Consider the following 15,962-nt stretch of genomic DNA (forward strand, 5'->3'; position numbering starts at 1 on the left):
GAGGAACTGACTGCTTGTGACTTGGGTGGGCATACTCTTTGCTGGGTAAAAAACTGAATGGATGATAGACCCCAAAGAGTGGTGGTGAATTGAGTTAAATCCAGTTGGCGAACAGTCACAAGTGGTGTTCCCCAGGGCCAGTTCCATTGAATATCTTTATCAGTGATTTGGATGAGGGGATCGAGTGCACCCTCAGTAAGTTTGTAGATGACACCAAGTTGGGCATGTTGATGTGCTTGAGGGTAGGAAGGCTCTACAGAGGGATCTGGACAGGCTGGATTGAAAAGACTATCTGCTGAATATGACACTGCACAGCTTAATTTATTCTAGGAGCATCATAAGAACATTTACCATGAGGCCACACCTCAACTACTGTGTTCAGTTTTGGTCCCCTCACTACAGGAAAGACACATTGAGGTGCTGGAGTGTATCCACAGAAGAGCAACGAAGTGGGTGAAGTGTCTAGAACACAAGTCCTCTGAGGAGTGACTGAGGGAAGTGCAGTTGTTTAGTCTGGAGAAAAAGAGGCTGAGGGGAGTCCTTATTGCTCTCTACAGCTACCTGAAAGGAGTTTGTAATGAGATGGGTGTTGGTCTCTTCTCCCAAGTAACAAGCTATAGAACAAGAGGAAATAGCCTCAAGTTGCGCTAGGGGAGGTTTGTATTAGATATTAGGAAAAAATTATTCACCGAAAGGGTTTTTAAGCATTGGAACAGGCTTCCCAGGCAAGTGGTGGAGTCACCATCCCTGGAAGTATTTAGAAGACATGTTGATGTGATGCTTAGGGACATGGTCTAGTGGTAGACTTGGCAATATTAGGTTAATGGTTGGACTCGATGATCTTAAGGGTCTTTTCCAACCTAAATTATTCTATGATTCTGTAAGTGATTTAATAATCTCTGAGCTCACAGAATCTCTGTTATAGAAGACCTGAGTGATCAACTCCTTTCCCTGGCACTGCAGTTGATCATTTTGTAGAAATGAATTTTGCAAAATAATAAGTCTTTTAAATCTTATCTAGAATCTTTTGAATAAAATTTTAAAAGTTATTTTGAAAAAGATCTTTATAAAACCTGCTTATTCTTCTGATTTATATGGAGTCTTAAAGAATGCTGAAGTAGAAAATTTCATGACGGTAATGATACTTTCATTCCTTTTATTAAGTATTTACATTTCTGGAACACATACAACATTTAGAAACCTTAAAATCACACAGAGAAATGTGTTTATTCTGTGTGTGCTTGGAAGATATTTTATTTATCTCTGGGTTTGGAAACTACAATTACTAAAATGTTTTAATTGAATGTTATTTATAGATCGATCTTGATATAAATTACTTGTCAGTGCTGTCTGGTAAAAATGCAGTTAGTTTCATTATCAGTGAAAGTAGATCATATTTCATAGCTTCAGAAGCTTCTTTTAGAATGACTTTAGCAAGAATTAGAAAGTGGCACGCTTATACATTCATGTTTTTTATGTCTGCAGCCAGTGCATTTTTCAAGTTCACAGTATTTTCAGAAAAGCCTTGACAGAATGTTATGCAAGCAAATAAAAGGACATGGAGTTCAAAAACAAGTGCTTCACTTAGCAGTATTAGTATTTGTCTAAGGAGAAATGTGATTACAGTTTTTGTTTCTATTAAAGCTTTGTAAATACTTCACTTGTTTCTTGTTTAACTTCTAGAGGACATTAAATGTCAGTGAACAGATTGCTGGTACTTGCTTCTTTTTCTCTTACCTTCTTTCCTCAACTCTAATTTGTTTTTATTCACAGCTCCCTGTGGAGGAAACTTGACTGGCTCATCAGGTTTTATACTTTCACCAAACTTCCCTCATCCTTATCCCCACAGCAGAGATTGCGACTGGACTATCACTGTTAATAATGATTATGTTATATCATTAGCATTTATCAGGTAAACTGCTACTTTCTCATAATTTTTAAAGTCATGTTTTTAACCATTATTGGCGATTGTTCAGAGCTTTGTAGGGTAGCATAGTTATACTGAATATAACTATCTAAGTGATTAAGAATTGTTATCTTTGTTAGCAGTCACAACAAATACATTAGAACATTGAATGCACGCAGAGGTGGAGATTGGGAAGTCGTTGTTCATGTTCAGTTAACAGCACTCTCAGTTGACACCAACTGATGTGGAAGTGGATGGTGCTCAATTTACTAAGATTCTCCTCCTGAGAAGGCAATATGGAGTAAATCACTTAATTGTCCCCAACCCAGCAGGATGGTCTTTAATGATGAAGCCTATTGATTCATCATATTTTGTATGAGACACTCACCTGCTACTTAAGCAAAATTTCAAAAGTGGTCTTTAAATTTAGTTTTATTAGTCTGTATCATTTCTGGATACTTCAGCAAGAGACTTCCTGTTCTATTTATTAAATGGAATTGTTTTACCATTTTCCTTTATCACAATGCAAGATTAAATTGAGCTTAATGGAATACACAGAGGAACCTTTTCTGTCTGCATTGTATGCAACCCATAAAGTAAATTAATATGCATATTATATGTGAAAAATATGCATCCCATCTGGGGCATATGATGATGTCAAAGAAAAGTTAGAAAAATGTCCTTATAATGTCCCATCAAATTTAAGTCACACTTAAGTTGGATGTTCTGTAATAGTAGCTTTATTGTTCTGATCAGTGATAATGTGGTGACTTGTTTAGTGATGTAGGTCATATAGTTGTCTATTCTCGGTGCTCAGTGATATAGTGTGTGTTTTGAAGAATTCCTGTCAGACAAATTAATCACTCAATTATATTTACATAATTAACAGTTTAAGTGTTTTGTTGGTGATTTCAGAATGCTGTAAGTTGCTAAGCAACTTTCTACTCTGCAATAGCACTTTTTTTTTGTTGCTTGGTGAAATATAATGAGCTCAAAATAATTAAGAATATTCTGCTCTTTATATTGTACACTTAGATAGGAGATCCTCCATCTTACAATAAAACCAATATTTTACATTTTGACTCAGTATAGTATGTGAACAGTTTATAGATCCCAAATATTGCCAAGTTGTTCTTAAAATCTGGACAATTGCTATGATTCTTGACAGAAGATGACAAGCTTCGCCTTGGTCATAGTAGATTGAATACATACTGAGGCTTGCCTCACTTATGAAACACAGAATGTTCCAGAGTGTGAAAAAATAACTTCCTATATAAACTAGACTCTGGATACTCCATAATACTGTTAAATGTGCTACTGAGTGGGACTTACTGTACCTAACCCTCTTAAAATCAAGACAAACTATGACACTTGAAAAGTCAAAACTGTTGATATTTGACTATTGCATTTCTTCTGTAAGGAAATATTTTTGAAATAATCCAAAAGTTAAAAAATATTTTCCCTGAAGGAGCTGTATCAGGTCTTCAATACCTGCATTTATTTTATTCAGGAGCTAGTGTCAGGTAGAGACAAAATCATTCTAGTGGTTGGATTTTCATTCTTCTGCTGACAATCTTCTTTTTAAACCTTTTTTGTACAGGGACAGTCTTATAAGTGAATCTGGTGAACTCTCTGCCATTAACTAAAATTAAGTTCAAAATTAATTTAGTTAATTAACTATAGTTACATAATTAACTAAATTAATTACATTTTTTAAACTAACTAAAATTGAATTCAAAAGAAAAGATGATGTTTCAATATGACACCTTTTAATTTAAACTGAATATAGGCAAAATGCTTCTGGCTCTTGGGGTTGCTGGAAGATCATCCCCTGGCTGTGTGAAAGTGCACAGTCTGACTGGAAGCTGTATACACTCTACTCTGCAGCTGACTACACTGTAACATAAAATATTTCTGCCAAGGCTTCCAGTAGATCTGTGTTCTTAATTTCTGCTAAGTCTTAGAAATACTGGTTTGTTGGTGTTGTTTTGTTTTGTTTTGGTTTAACTTAAAGGGTTTACTTTTTTTTCCTAGGTGGCAACAAAATATTGTTTCTAAGCAGAGAACCAATAATTATATTGCTGTTAATTTCTAATATAATGCTTCTACAAACCATTATTCTGACAGTGGAAATTTTTTTTCCTGTTATGAAAACAGTGATAGTAAACTTCTATTTAAGTTAATAAAAGTGAAACTGTTAGGCAAAGCATATTCCAGCTAATATTTCTTTTTTTGTTCTACAGTTTCAGTATAGAACCAAATTATGATTTTCTTTATATCTATGATGGGCCAGACAGTAATAGCCCACTGATTGGGAGCTTTCAAGATAGCAAGCTGCCAGAGAGGATAGAAAGCAGTTCAAATACCATGCATCTGGCTTTTCGGAGTGATGGATCTGTTAGTTTTACTGGATTCCATCTAGAGTACAAAGGTAAATAAAATTATTTTTCTTTTCTATTAAAAATATTTAGTGCATGAGTGTAAATTTTAATCTGTTTTAATTTCTCATAGTTTTCTGCCTGGTAATGTTTTGGTTTTGTCTCAGAGTATGATAATGTGTATTATGTATACATACAAAATATAATGTTATAAGGATACTAATTTAAGACAAAGCTTCTAGTATGATTTCATTTAGCTGATATATGATGTTAAATGCATTATTCCAACGGGAAAAAAAAATCAGACAGCCGTTTAGAGGTTTCAAAAAAAATGTAGTGACAGAATTTAACAATATATATATGGTTTTATCCAGAGTATAATTTATTTTTATTTTTCCTTTATATAGTAGGGCATGTTGTCTTGTACATTTCAGTTCCTGAAAGATGATAAAATGTGCTAGAATCTATGAGGCCAATATTGAAATTGCAAAAATATTTTGGCTATACTTTTGTATGATAAGCCATGGTGGAGCTGTCTACCTGTCTCAGACAGATCTGTCTGAGGTCATAACACAGTAAACAAGAGAATACAGGCTTGTAAAAGTCATAATCAATAGGAGCTTTCATAACTGCCTCTGGATGGCTCAAGAAACATAAATATTTTATATGAAATTAATATGGAAATCTCAAATAATCTGTAAAGACAACCAGATTGAAAATATGGATGTTGCTGGTATAGAGGCAATACATCCTAACTCCTCTGACTTACTTTCTTCTCCATTTATTCTGAAAGCAATTAGTAAATACAAAGATATACAAGGGAATGGCTGATGCATTTGCTGCTTTGGCAAAGCCACAAAGTCTCATTTTACTTTTCTGAAGTCAATGGATTCTACAGATGTAAAGGAAGTTCTCTCCACAGTATGAGCTAGTCCTAAGAAGTTAAAAATAGGTCTCAAGCATGCTGATGGTGAGCCCGGATGTAAGTACTGTTCCACATCACTTAAAAATATTTCTTCTTCCTTCTCATTTAAATTGAAGAATGATAAATGCAGATGGAAGTGCTATAGAAAGCAGTTCAGAGACGTAGAACTTCTAAAGAAAAAGAAAGTACATTGATTTTTCAAAGGGCCCAATCTTTTTCTGCTGTGCTGTTGAATACAGTCTTGCCCCATGGAATTAAAAGGTTTCTCCCATCTGCGAATGGATACTCATTAGGGACACAGTCTCTTCTCACTCTTGATCTAGGTTTAAACAGAGAAGTGAACCGCTGTACTTTGGAATCAAGGCAGAACACTATTTCGAAGATTACTGCTAGACTGTGTGTACCATTAAGATCTCCTATTTCTTTCTGTGCTTCCAGGAGTTATGATACCAAAGAACTTATGTATATTTTCACCACATTTGTAATGGTAGTAGAAATCTAAGCAATGGGAGTATGTAGGCATGAGATTATGTGTCTGTGTGTATGTGTATATGTGAGGGGAAGTTTGAGAGGAAACAAACTAATCCTAATTTTCTCTGTTTTCCTGGTATGACTGTATCTCCTGTTTTTCTCAGAATATCTGGAGTATGCATTTCAACTTCTACCTTAGAACAATGAGACATAAGCAAAAGGAAGTATTTTAATTCTCATTAAAAAAAAAAATCAAGGATTATTAAATTTGGACAGCTCAACATCCATTAAGCAGAGGACCATCTTACTCTGATTTATTCCATTTTTACTGGGACTATGTGCTAAATATGACACTGCACAGCTTAATTTATTCTAGGAGCATCATAAGAACATTTACCGTGAGGCCACACCTCAACTACTGTGTTCAGTTTTGGTCCCCTCACTACAGGAAAGACACATTGAGGTGCTGGAGTGTATCCACAGAAGAGCAACGAAGTGGGTGAAGTGTCTAGAACACAAGTCCTCTGAGGAGTGACTGAGGGAAGTGCAGTTGTTTAGTCTGGAGAAAAAGAGGCTGAAGGGAGTCCTTATCGCTCTCTACAGCTACCTGAAAGGAGTTTGTAATGAGATGGGTGTTGGTCTCTTCTCCCAAGTAACAAGCTATAGAACAAGAGGAAATAGCCTCAAGTTGCGCTAGGGGAGGTTTGTATTAGATATTAGGAAAAAATTATTCACCGAAAGGGTTTTTAAGCATTGGAACAGGCTTCCCAGGCAAGTGGTGGAGTCACCATCCCTGGAAGTATTTAGAAGACATGTTGATGTGATGCTTAGGGACATGGTCTAGTGGTAGACTTGGCAATATTAGGTTAATGGTTGGACTCGATGATCTTAAGGGTCTTTTCCAACCTAAATGATTCTATGATTCTGTGTCTTAAAATTTTAAAGTGATTAGTTGTCAAAAGAGCTGTTTTAAAGATTCTTAAGTTTTTGGTAGTTTCTTGCATAGTGGATTGCACATATCAAAATAATATAAGCATGACATCTGCAATAGAAAAGTGATATGCATCTAATGTAACCAAAATTAATAATTACATTATTGAGGATAAAGCTCTTCATAGAATTTTTTATGAGCCAAGTGTCTTTTTTTTTAATTATAATGTGTGACTGGGCAGGGATCATACAGAACAGCAGATTTAAGGGAGGAGTTATTAATGGTGTGATACATCAGAAACAGGAAGGAAAAAGCAGAGGCAGGTAAAAAATGGAGTTAAGGTGTACACCTAAGACGTTCTAACTACTTTGAATAGGAGCTGACATTTTGTGAAGGATTAACATTTTCAAGAGCAGAGAATGATTGGATTAGTTGAGAAAGCCAACTACAGATGATGATTTTTTTAGGTGCCTGACAGAGAACATCTGGCCAAGAGAAAATAAACTATACTTGGAAGAAGCATAACCCTGGTACTCATAGGGAATTTTAACCTCTCCAATGGCTACTGCAAGGACAATGTGGCTTAGCGCAAACAGTCCAAGTGATCTCTTGAGTGTGTTCATGACAGTTTTTTTGATTCGTGTGATCCCCTAGCTGGCTAGGGCAAATACTTTGCTGGAATGATTACTCACCACTGGGGCTGAGGACCCAATGAAATGAAAATGGAAAAGGTTGTGGTACTTACCTTGTTTTTTTACTAGTATGTTTTGCCTCCAGTCCTCCCTGAACCTACTAGTAGGGGTTGGGGGAGTGCAGCATTATCCACGGTGGAGGAAGAAAGTATCAGGAAGCAATTAAGCCATCTGGTTGTCTGCATCTCCATTGGAATAGATGAGATGCACTCAGGTGTTGAGGAAGCTAGCTGATGCCACTGCAAAGTTGCTTCCTATCATCTCTGAAAGGTCATTGCAGTCAACACGCTTCCTGGTGACTGGAAAAGATAAATACCATATACACCTTGAAGAATAGTGAGAAGAGGACCTGGGAAATTACAGGGTTGGTCATTTTAAACTCAATTCCTGGACAGATTATGGAGCTACTTGGAAACTATTTTGAAAACAAAGAAGGATTAAACAGATGTTTTGGAACAATCTGCATGGATTTACCATGGGGTATGACGATCAACCAATATGTCGCTATCTATGAGGAGATGAAAGGCTCTGTGGACAAGGGGAGAGTAGTGGATAATGAATACCTTGACTTCAGAAAGGCTTTTGACACACTCTCCCATAGTATCATCACAGCCCAATTTGATGAGATATGGGCTGGATAAATGGATGATAATATGGGTGGAAAATTGCCTTGATTGCTGAGATCAGACTCTTGGCTAGTATTAATTCTGATTAATAATGTGAGCAGTATTCTCTTTATTGATGACCTATATGGCTCCTATATGCTGTATCAATAGTATTACAGTAAGAATCACACAGATTAATGAAGAATTAATTTTGATGGAATGAGAAGTGGCTTCAGCCTGCAACAGTCCAACACCACACACCATCTCCACTGCCCTGAAGATTGTTAAGACAGATGGAGCCCGAAGTCATGGACTAAATGACCTCAACAGACATTTTAGAGGGATGGCCCATAGGCTAAGGGAATGATATCTTTGTGTATATGTCAAAAGACAGGAAAGGTGGTGATGACAAACTGGAATGTATTGGAAAGTGTGGGACCTGAGCATGACATAAAGGGTGGATATAAAAGGATTATCATGGTTTAACCCCAGCTGGCACCACATAGGTGCTCATTTACTCCCCTGGGTGGGATGGGGGAGATAATCGGGAGAGTAAAAGTAAGAAAGTTTGTGGGTTGAGGTAAGAACAGTTTAATAATTGAAATAAAATAATAATAGTAATGAAAAGGAAAATGACAAAAATAGAAATAAGTCCCCAAAAAAACAAGTAATGAAAATGAAATACAATTGCACACTACACCAACCAACCACCATTCATCCTGTTTCCAAGCAGCAGCTCCCTCAACAGCTTTCCCATTTATATGCTGAGCATGACATTATATGGTATGGAATACCTCTTTGGCTAGTTTGGGTCAACCTTATTTTCTGTGTTCCTTCCCAGCTTCTTGTGCACTCCCAACTTCCTTGTTGTCAGGGCAGCATGAGAAGCCTAAAAGTCCTTGACTTGGTGTTAAGTACTGCTCATCAACAACTAAAACATCAGTGTGTTATCAACTTTATTCGCATCTTAAATTCAAAACACAGAATTACACAAGCTACTAGGAAAAAAAATTACTCTATCCCAGTTGAAACCAGGACACAAAGGCAAATGAATGATGTCATCGACCTGGACTTGTATAAAGCTTTTGACACTGTCCCACACAACATTTTTGTCTCTAAATTGGAGAGACATGGATTTGATGGATGGACCACTCAGTGGATAAGGAATTAGCTGGATGGTTGCACTCAAAGAGTCGTAGGAACAGCTCTATGTCCAAGTGGAGACAAGTGATGAGTGCCATTCCTCAGAGGTTGGCATTGGGACTGGTGTTAACATTTTTGTTGGTGACATGGACAGTGGGATTGAGTGCACCCTCAGCGAGTTTGCTGGCAACACCAAGCTGCATGGTGCGGTTGATACACTGGAAGGAAGGGATGCCATCCAGAGGAACCTTGACAGGCTTGAGGGGTGGGCCCATGCAAACCTCATGAAGTTCAACAAGGCTGAGTGCAAGGTCCTGCACACGGGTTGAGGCAATCCCGAATATGTATACAAGCTCAATGTGGATTGAGAGCAGCCCTGTGGAGAAGCATTTGGGGATTTTGGTGGCTGAAAAACTGACTATGAGCCAGCAATGTATGCTCGCAGCCCAGAAAGGCAACCATATCCTGGGCTGCACCAAGAGAATTGTGGCCAGCAGGTCAAGGGAGGTGCTTCTCCTCTACTCCACTCTTCTGAGATCCCACCTGGAGTGCTGTGTCCAGTTCTGTGGCCCCCAACATAAGGAGGACATGGACCTGCTTGAGCAGGTCCAGAGGAGGGCCAAAAAGATGATCATGGGACTGGAGCACCTCCCTCATGAGGACAGGCTGAGACAGTTGGGGTTTTGGGGTTTTTCATCCTGGAGATGAGAAGGCTTGGGTAAACTTTATAGCAACCTTCCAGTACTTAAAGGGGGCCTACAGGAAAGATGGGGTGGGACTGTTTACCAGGGAGTGTAGTGATAGGAAAAGGGGTAATGGTTTTAAACTGAAAGAGGATAGATTTAGGTTAGATACAAGGAAGAAATTCTTTACAGTAAGGGTGGTGAGATGCTGGAACAGGTTGCCCCAAGAAGTTGTGGATGCCTTATCCCTGCAAGTGTTCAAAGCCACTTGGGCTTTGAGCAACTTGATCTATTAGAAGGTGTCCCTGCCCATGTCAGGGAGATTGGACCTGGATGTCCAGTCCAGTCACCAAGATGATTAGGAGAGTGGAGCATATAACGTACAAAGAGGGGCTGAGTAAACTGTGTTTTCTTCAACTACCAAATGAGAGTGCATATGTAGAAAAGACAGGGCTGGACTGTTCTCAGGGGCACATAGTGATAAGATGGGAGATAGTGGGCATAAGTTGCAACAACAGAAATTTAAATTAGATATTAAAAAGAAAAAAAAATCACTCTGAGTGTAGTCAAACATTGGAACTCTTTGCCCTGAGATCATGTAATCTTAATCCTTTGAAATCATAACTGGACTGGACAAAGGCCTGAGCAAATTTGCCCTGTTTTGTGTGAGGGTTGTGCTACATCTATTTCAATGTAAATTTTTCTGATTCAGTGAACTTACCTTTTTCACACAAATTATAGCAGCTGCAGTTGTGTCCTATATGTACACTAATCTTATTTTAAGTGGCAGTAGTACTCAAGTTGTATTTTATTGACAGGCCGTATTTTTCAGATACAAATCTCAGGCCTGACCCGTGTCTCACATCTGCTCTGTAATCATGTTTATGGTTGGGTTTTGTTCTTCCCTTCCTCCCTCCCCTCATTTCTATTTTATAATAGCAGATCAGCTTATTAGTTCTAATAAGTGCTCTGGAGAATAATTATGGCATGTTTTCTATAGTTAGGTACGTCTGTAATATTCGAAGAAACTTATAATGGCTTTGTTCTCTTTGAGACTTAGGGATGGAGTAGTAAGTCATCAAGTTGTGGACAAAGCACCTGCTTCTCTTGGCTTTCAATGTTGTTTTTCGTGTACTGACACAAGTTTTCTTAAGGGTTTTGGCATCATTACTGTCTGTTAGCCAACAGAGACTTTTATGCTGAACTTGAAATTGCAGCAGCACATATCGCTGCTTTCAGCCTGTATTTCAGAAGCCTTAATTGATCCAGTGGTATGCCAAAGTTATCTGAGAAGTAATTGCTGTTTTTCTTGAAGCTTGTTGCAAAATTTTATTATGGACAAAAGGAATTTACACCTAGTATACAAAGCCAAGAATATCATGTTTCTGTAACTCAAATCTTAGCTGTCTAATGAAGCAAATATTTTTAGTCCATACATAATTATTACATAAAATAGTTTAAAAAATACTACTACAGAAAAAAAGTCTTCATAATAATACAGATAAAATTGTAACCCACCATCTCCAGCATTTTCTCTGATATTCTGCTAAACCTGCCACTGCACTTCTGTGTTCTCAGCTTAATGATAATAGTATTCTTGACAAAGAAAGGGGAAGGGCTACAAGGGTCATCAAGGGCTTGAGTTCTTCAGCTGGAGCAATAGGACACTGACAGAGAAGAATTTTTCCTCCTTTTTCCTGGGAGCACTTCTAGTTTATTTTTACAAATTTGCTCATACAGTCTTCTTATTTACTCTTCTCTTTTCACTATTTCTCAGCTAGACCTGATGAATCCTTTTGCCACATTTGACTTAATTCTTTATATATTGTAGCATAGTATACAGACTTTCTTTATAAGTTCATTTAGCAGCTACTTTGGATTTGCAAAAGTAGCTTGAAGATGCTAAATATTTCAGAATTTATTTTTCAGAATAGTTATTAAGAAACTGTATTTCTATAGTGATATTTTTACTGTTTAGTCAGCAACTTCAGGAGTCTGTCACAACTATACCTTTTGGGGAATGGAAAATTACAGGGCTGTAGTTCTTCCCTAGAGAAAATTTGTGCTGTGACAGATCATGTCTTTCCTCAATTTTTTATTTATGCACCAGACATAATAGATTATTTTATCTTCTCTAATTTCTCATGTAGTAGTAATCTCTACTTTATCCAAGGATCTGCTAAAATTATGAAACATGGATTTCTTAAAATAAACTCAGGAATGGTGAAATCGCAATATCAGTTGGGTATCAATACAAATACATCAATATCAGTTCAGTATGAAGAAAAAATTGTTTTCTTGCTATTGTCAAAATATTAGTTATAATACTGTCCTGGTTGGGGCTGGAACAGAGTTCCTGTTGGTTTGGCAGCAGGAGGAGTGCTGCAGCACACTGAGACCCCAGGGGCTCCCCAGGTCCTAGTACCCTCACCTGCATGCGGGGGCGGGGGGAGCACAGCTGGAGGGCTGGGCCCCGATTGGCCAATAGTCCATGTCATGTGACATTGTGCTCACTATATAAAGGCAGGAGTGGGCCAGGAGGGGCGGCCACTTGTGGGAGTGTTGCTGTGGTGCCTTTGTGTTTGGGATGGCTGGCTGGGAGCAGGTGGGTGTCTGTCGGTGGGTGGTGAGCAGCTGTATTGTACATTACCTGCTGATATTGCTGTCAGTGTATTATTCTGTTACTATTATTAAACTGTTTTTATCTCAACCTGTGAGTCTCCCTTTGCCCCTCTGATTCCCGCCCCATTCCCAAGTGGGGGAGTGACTGTGTGGCATTTAGCTGCTGAATAGGCTCAAACCACAACAAAAGCATATACATAAATTTATTTCAGTATTTTGAAACAAATAGCTAAACAGAAGAAAAAAAAGGACTTAAGGAATGTTTTCATGCTTTGTCATCCAGTGAGGAGGAAGAAGCTGTATAAATATACCTAAAATATGCACAGATATAGATATTCCTTTGGGGTTTATCAATTTTAAAGAAATTCTCATTTGCATACTTTTTATTTTGTAACAAACTACTTATATTGTTTTCTTCCACTTACTAGTTTTCAGACCACAGATTTTAAAACTAAGATGTGTCTTATCCACAGACCTAACTTCATCATGTCATCTAACTACATAACTACATCATTGGTCACTGTGAATTCTGAAACAATAGTTCTTGTAATAGAGCTCTATAGAAATTACTTAGGAAAAATATAGGAGACATGGTTTTGGACATTATCTATCAATTTGTACAGTCTTTTAAAAGGAAGCAGAAAGAGTATTTTATTTAGAAAAGGATTCTTAAAAAAGGAAAATAATAAAGGAACATTATGTGTCTACAGAGTGCTCAAAAAAGACCTTGGGAGAACTCCAAGAAATATTTGTAACATTTTATATTATATTCAAAATTATGTTTGCATGTTTCCTCTGCAGCAAAGCTTCGTGAGTCTTGCTTTGATCCTGGAAATATAATGAATGGAACAAGACTTGGAATGGATTATAAACTGGGGTCAACAGTCACATATTACTGCGATGCAGGTTATGTTCTTCAAGGATATTCTACACTAACATGTATTATGGGAGATGATGGAAGACCTGGATGGAACAGAGCCCTTCCCAGTTGTCATGGTGAGAGCAGCTTTTCATTTATTATAGTCACTGTTATTATTTTTGCTTTGTCATATGGAAGAAACAGGTACAAAATTAGCAGAAGCAAATTTAATAAACTCTTCCTTTAGGACAAAGCCCTTTTCAATGTTATATTTAATAAAATAATGTATTTAATAACTCAGGATATTGTTTCACGTTTTTGATAATGATGAATAAATAGTGCCACAAGTTATTATTACAAATAGAGGTTAATAGTAATGTTATCCTCTATGCCAACTTGTGTTCTCAAATAAACAAATTTACAACAGAGTATAGAGATATATACTGCATATGTGTATTTAAATAGAGCATTAATTATACTCTGGATATCACAATATATGTCTTTTTTCTTATCACTGCTTTTCAAACCAGGTAGATGAAATATTTTGTATGTACAACATTACATCATTTAACCTGTTGCACATGTGGTCTCTAGAAAAATTCAGCCTTGAAATGCACCAAAGATCTAATCATTCAAATTTTTATGGATATGAGGAACTCCATTCATTTCAGGAATCTTCTGACTTTAGTTATATTATCACTGATTCTCTCAAGTGTAAGCATTTTCAAACTTAAACCCTAAGAAAAGATGCAATTTTTATTTTATTGATTTGGTATGTCAAAAGCAACTGATAGACACTTCAGAACAAAAACCAATATTCCCTTCACATATTCTGTAAGAGTAAGCACAAAACATCTCCCATGTATCCAGATATTAATAAACAATACAAAATTGCCAAATTATAAAATTAACATTTGCTTTATAAATAATAAATAAAATCTCATTATCATATTAATTTCATTTCCTTTTCATAATTTGAAGGCAAAGAAGATTGTAAAGCCATTTCCAATTTGAATATATTTATTTTAAATAAAATATGGATTTTCTTCATTGTGTACTTAAATTTGTAATGCAAAGTGGGTGCTGGAGTACCAGCAAAACAGAAAAAAAAAAACCAAAACCAAACCAAAAACAACAACAAAATAAATTGTCAACTATAAAGAATAACCAATACTATAAACATTTGAAAAACTTCAGTATTTTCATTATCCACCAAAATCATCATAGTACTGAACACCAAGCTTCAGTGGCATAAAACTAGAAAATTGCCCCTGGCAGACTTCTGGAAATGTGTTCAAACTTGTAGATATTGTGTAACAGAAGTCAAAAGTTTCTTCCTCATTTTAAAATGAGATATGCGTGTTGTTTTCTAGAGAGGAATTGGTGACAAAGGTTGTTGTGTATAAGAGGAGAAAGGTTTCCTCCTTTTGGAAAGTCTTTTTCATGGGTAATGAAAGATAAAGAATTTATTTATCAATGACTCCATAATTGTGTCTATTCATGACACTTACACTCTACTTAGCAGTCTTCCAGTGCTATCTATTCTAACATTTCTAAAGGGATAGTGCTTTGCTTGGAAGGACTGCCATTTTATTAAAAGGGAAAAAAAGTATTTTAAAATAAAAGAGGTAGTGGATATCTGTCACTGATTCTAATGGGACCATTTTATTTCCTGGATGAACAAGGCCTTATTTAATGACAAACCCCACACTGCAGAGTAAGCTCCATAAAAATGCCTTAGCTTTGCAATTTTCACTTGTTTTTCTTATATTGCTTTTTTCCTCCAGTTCAGAGTCAATGAAGGTTTGTAGATGTTACTGTGATATATTATAGTATATTTTTACCATGTAATCAATGATTTCCACTTTTGCGGGATTTAGCTCAAGAAAACAAGGATATTTATATAGCTGTGGGAAAGACAGTATCGGTTGATTAGTTTTCAATTACATGGAACTGACAGAAACAGTCTGAGAGCTGAATTTTGCCTTCTGACCACCAGTCTCACCTATGTAAAAAATTGCTTAGTAGAGAAATATTCTGTCTATTCTGTCAGTTATATTTTTGAAACTCCACTGAAATTGATAATGTTATAATGAAATGTGGTATACAATACACCTCATTATATATGTGTTTTTTCATTTTCTAACTTTTAAGAAAAAATTTGAGAACCTGAAACCCCTTTATATCTTTAATACTTTGATCTGATATTTTCAGTATGAAATAAAGTTTTTAAAGTTACTTATCATTCTCTCTAAACTTTTACATTTGTAATAACAAATTAGAATTCAGGGTCTTCTGTTAAATTCTTTAAGTCATACTTAGTGATACAGCTTTATGGGGGAGTGAGACATTTCAGAATATGGAAAAGAGAAATATTATGAATGAGTATTCTCATTTTGCTCATGTTTGGAGCTAATTAGGTGTTGTGGTTTAGGCCCAGCCAACAACAAAACACCATGCAGCTGCTCACTCACTCCCTCCCCCATCACAGAGATGAAGGGGGAGAATATAGGAACAGGAATTGGCTCAAGGAATCTATCTAAGGACTGGGAGGAGCCACTCATCCATTATGGTTACAGGCAGAAGACAGACTCCTTATGGGTAGAAAAGAAACATCACTTTAATTCAAATGCTAGCAAAACAACACGTAACAGACAATGTGGGGACAGTGAGAAGCACAGCCACATCCAAAACCACCTCTCCCCACTCCTCCCTTTTCCAGCTGGGCTCATCTCTGGGCCCAATTC

The 15,962-nt window shown here is 36.7% G+C and overlaps 1 protein-coding gene across 1 annotated transcript in view; it reads left to right on the forward strand.

The window, feature by feature from the left end:
* Positions 1-15,962, forward strand: part of CSMD3 (CUB and Sushi multiple domains 3) — a 703,442-nt gene that overhangs the window by 502,567 nt on the left and 184,913 nt on the right. Inside the window, exons 29-31 of the mRNA XM_042785878.1 lie at positions 1,774-1,912; positions 4,150-4,337; positions 13,158-13,352. Of these exons, the coding sequence (XP_042641812.1) occupies positions 1,774-1,912; positions 4,150-4,337; positions 13,158-13,352 (522 nt within the window). The remainder of the gene's footprint in view (positions 1-1,773; positions 1,913-4,149; positions 4,338-13,157; positions 13,353-15,962) is intronic.

This window comes from Tyto alba, unplaced genomic scaffold (assembly GCF_018691265.1).
Source record: "Tyto alba isolate M040663 unplaced genomic scaffold, T.alba_DEE_v4.0 Super-Scaffold_9, whole genome shotgun sequence".
Lineage (NCBI taxonomy): Eukaryota > Metazoa > Chordata > Aves > Strigiformes > Tytonidae > Tyto > Tyto alba.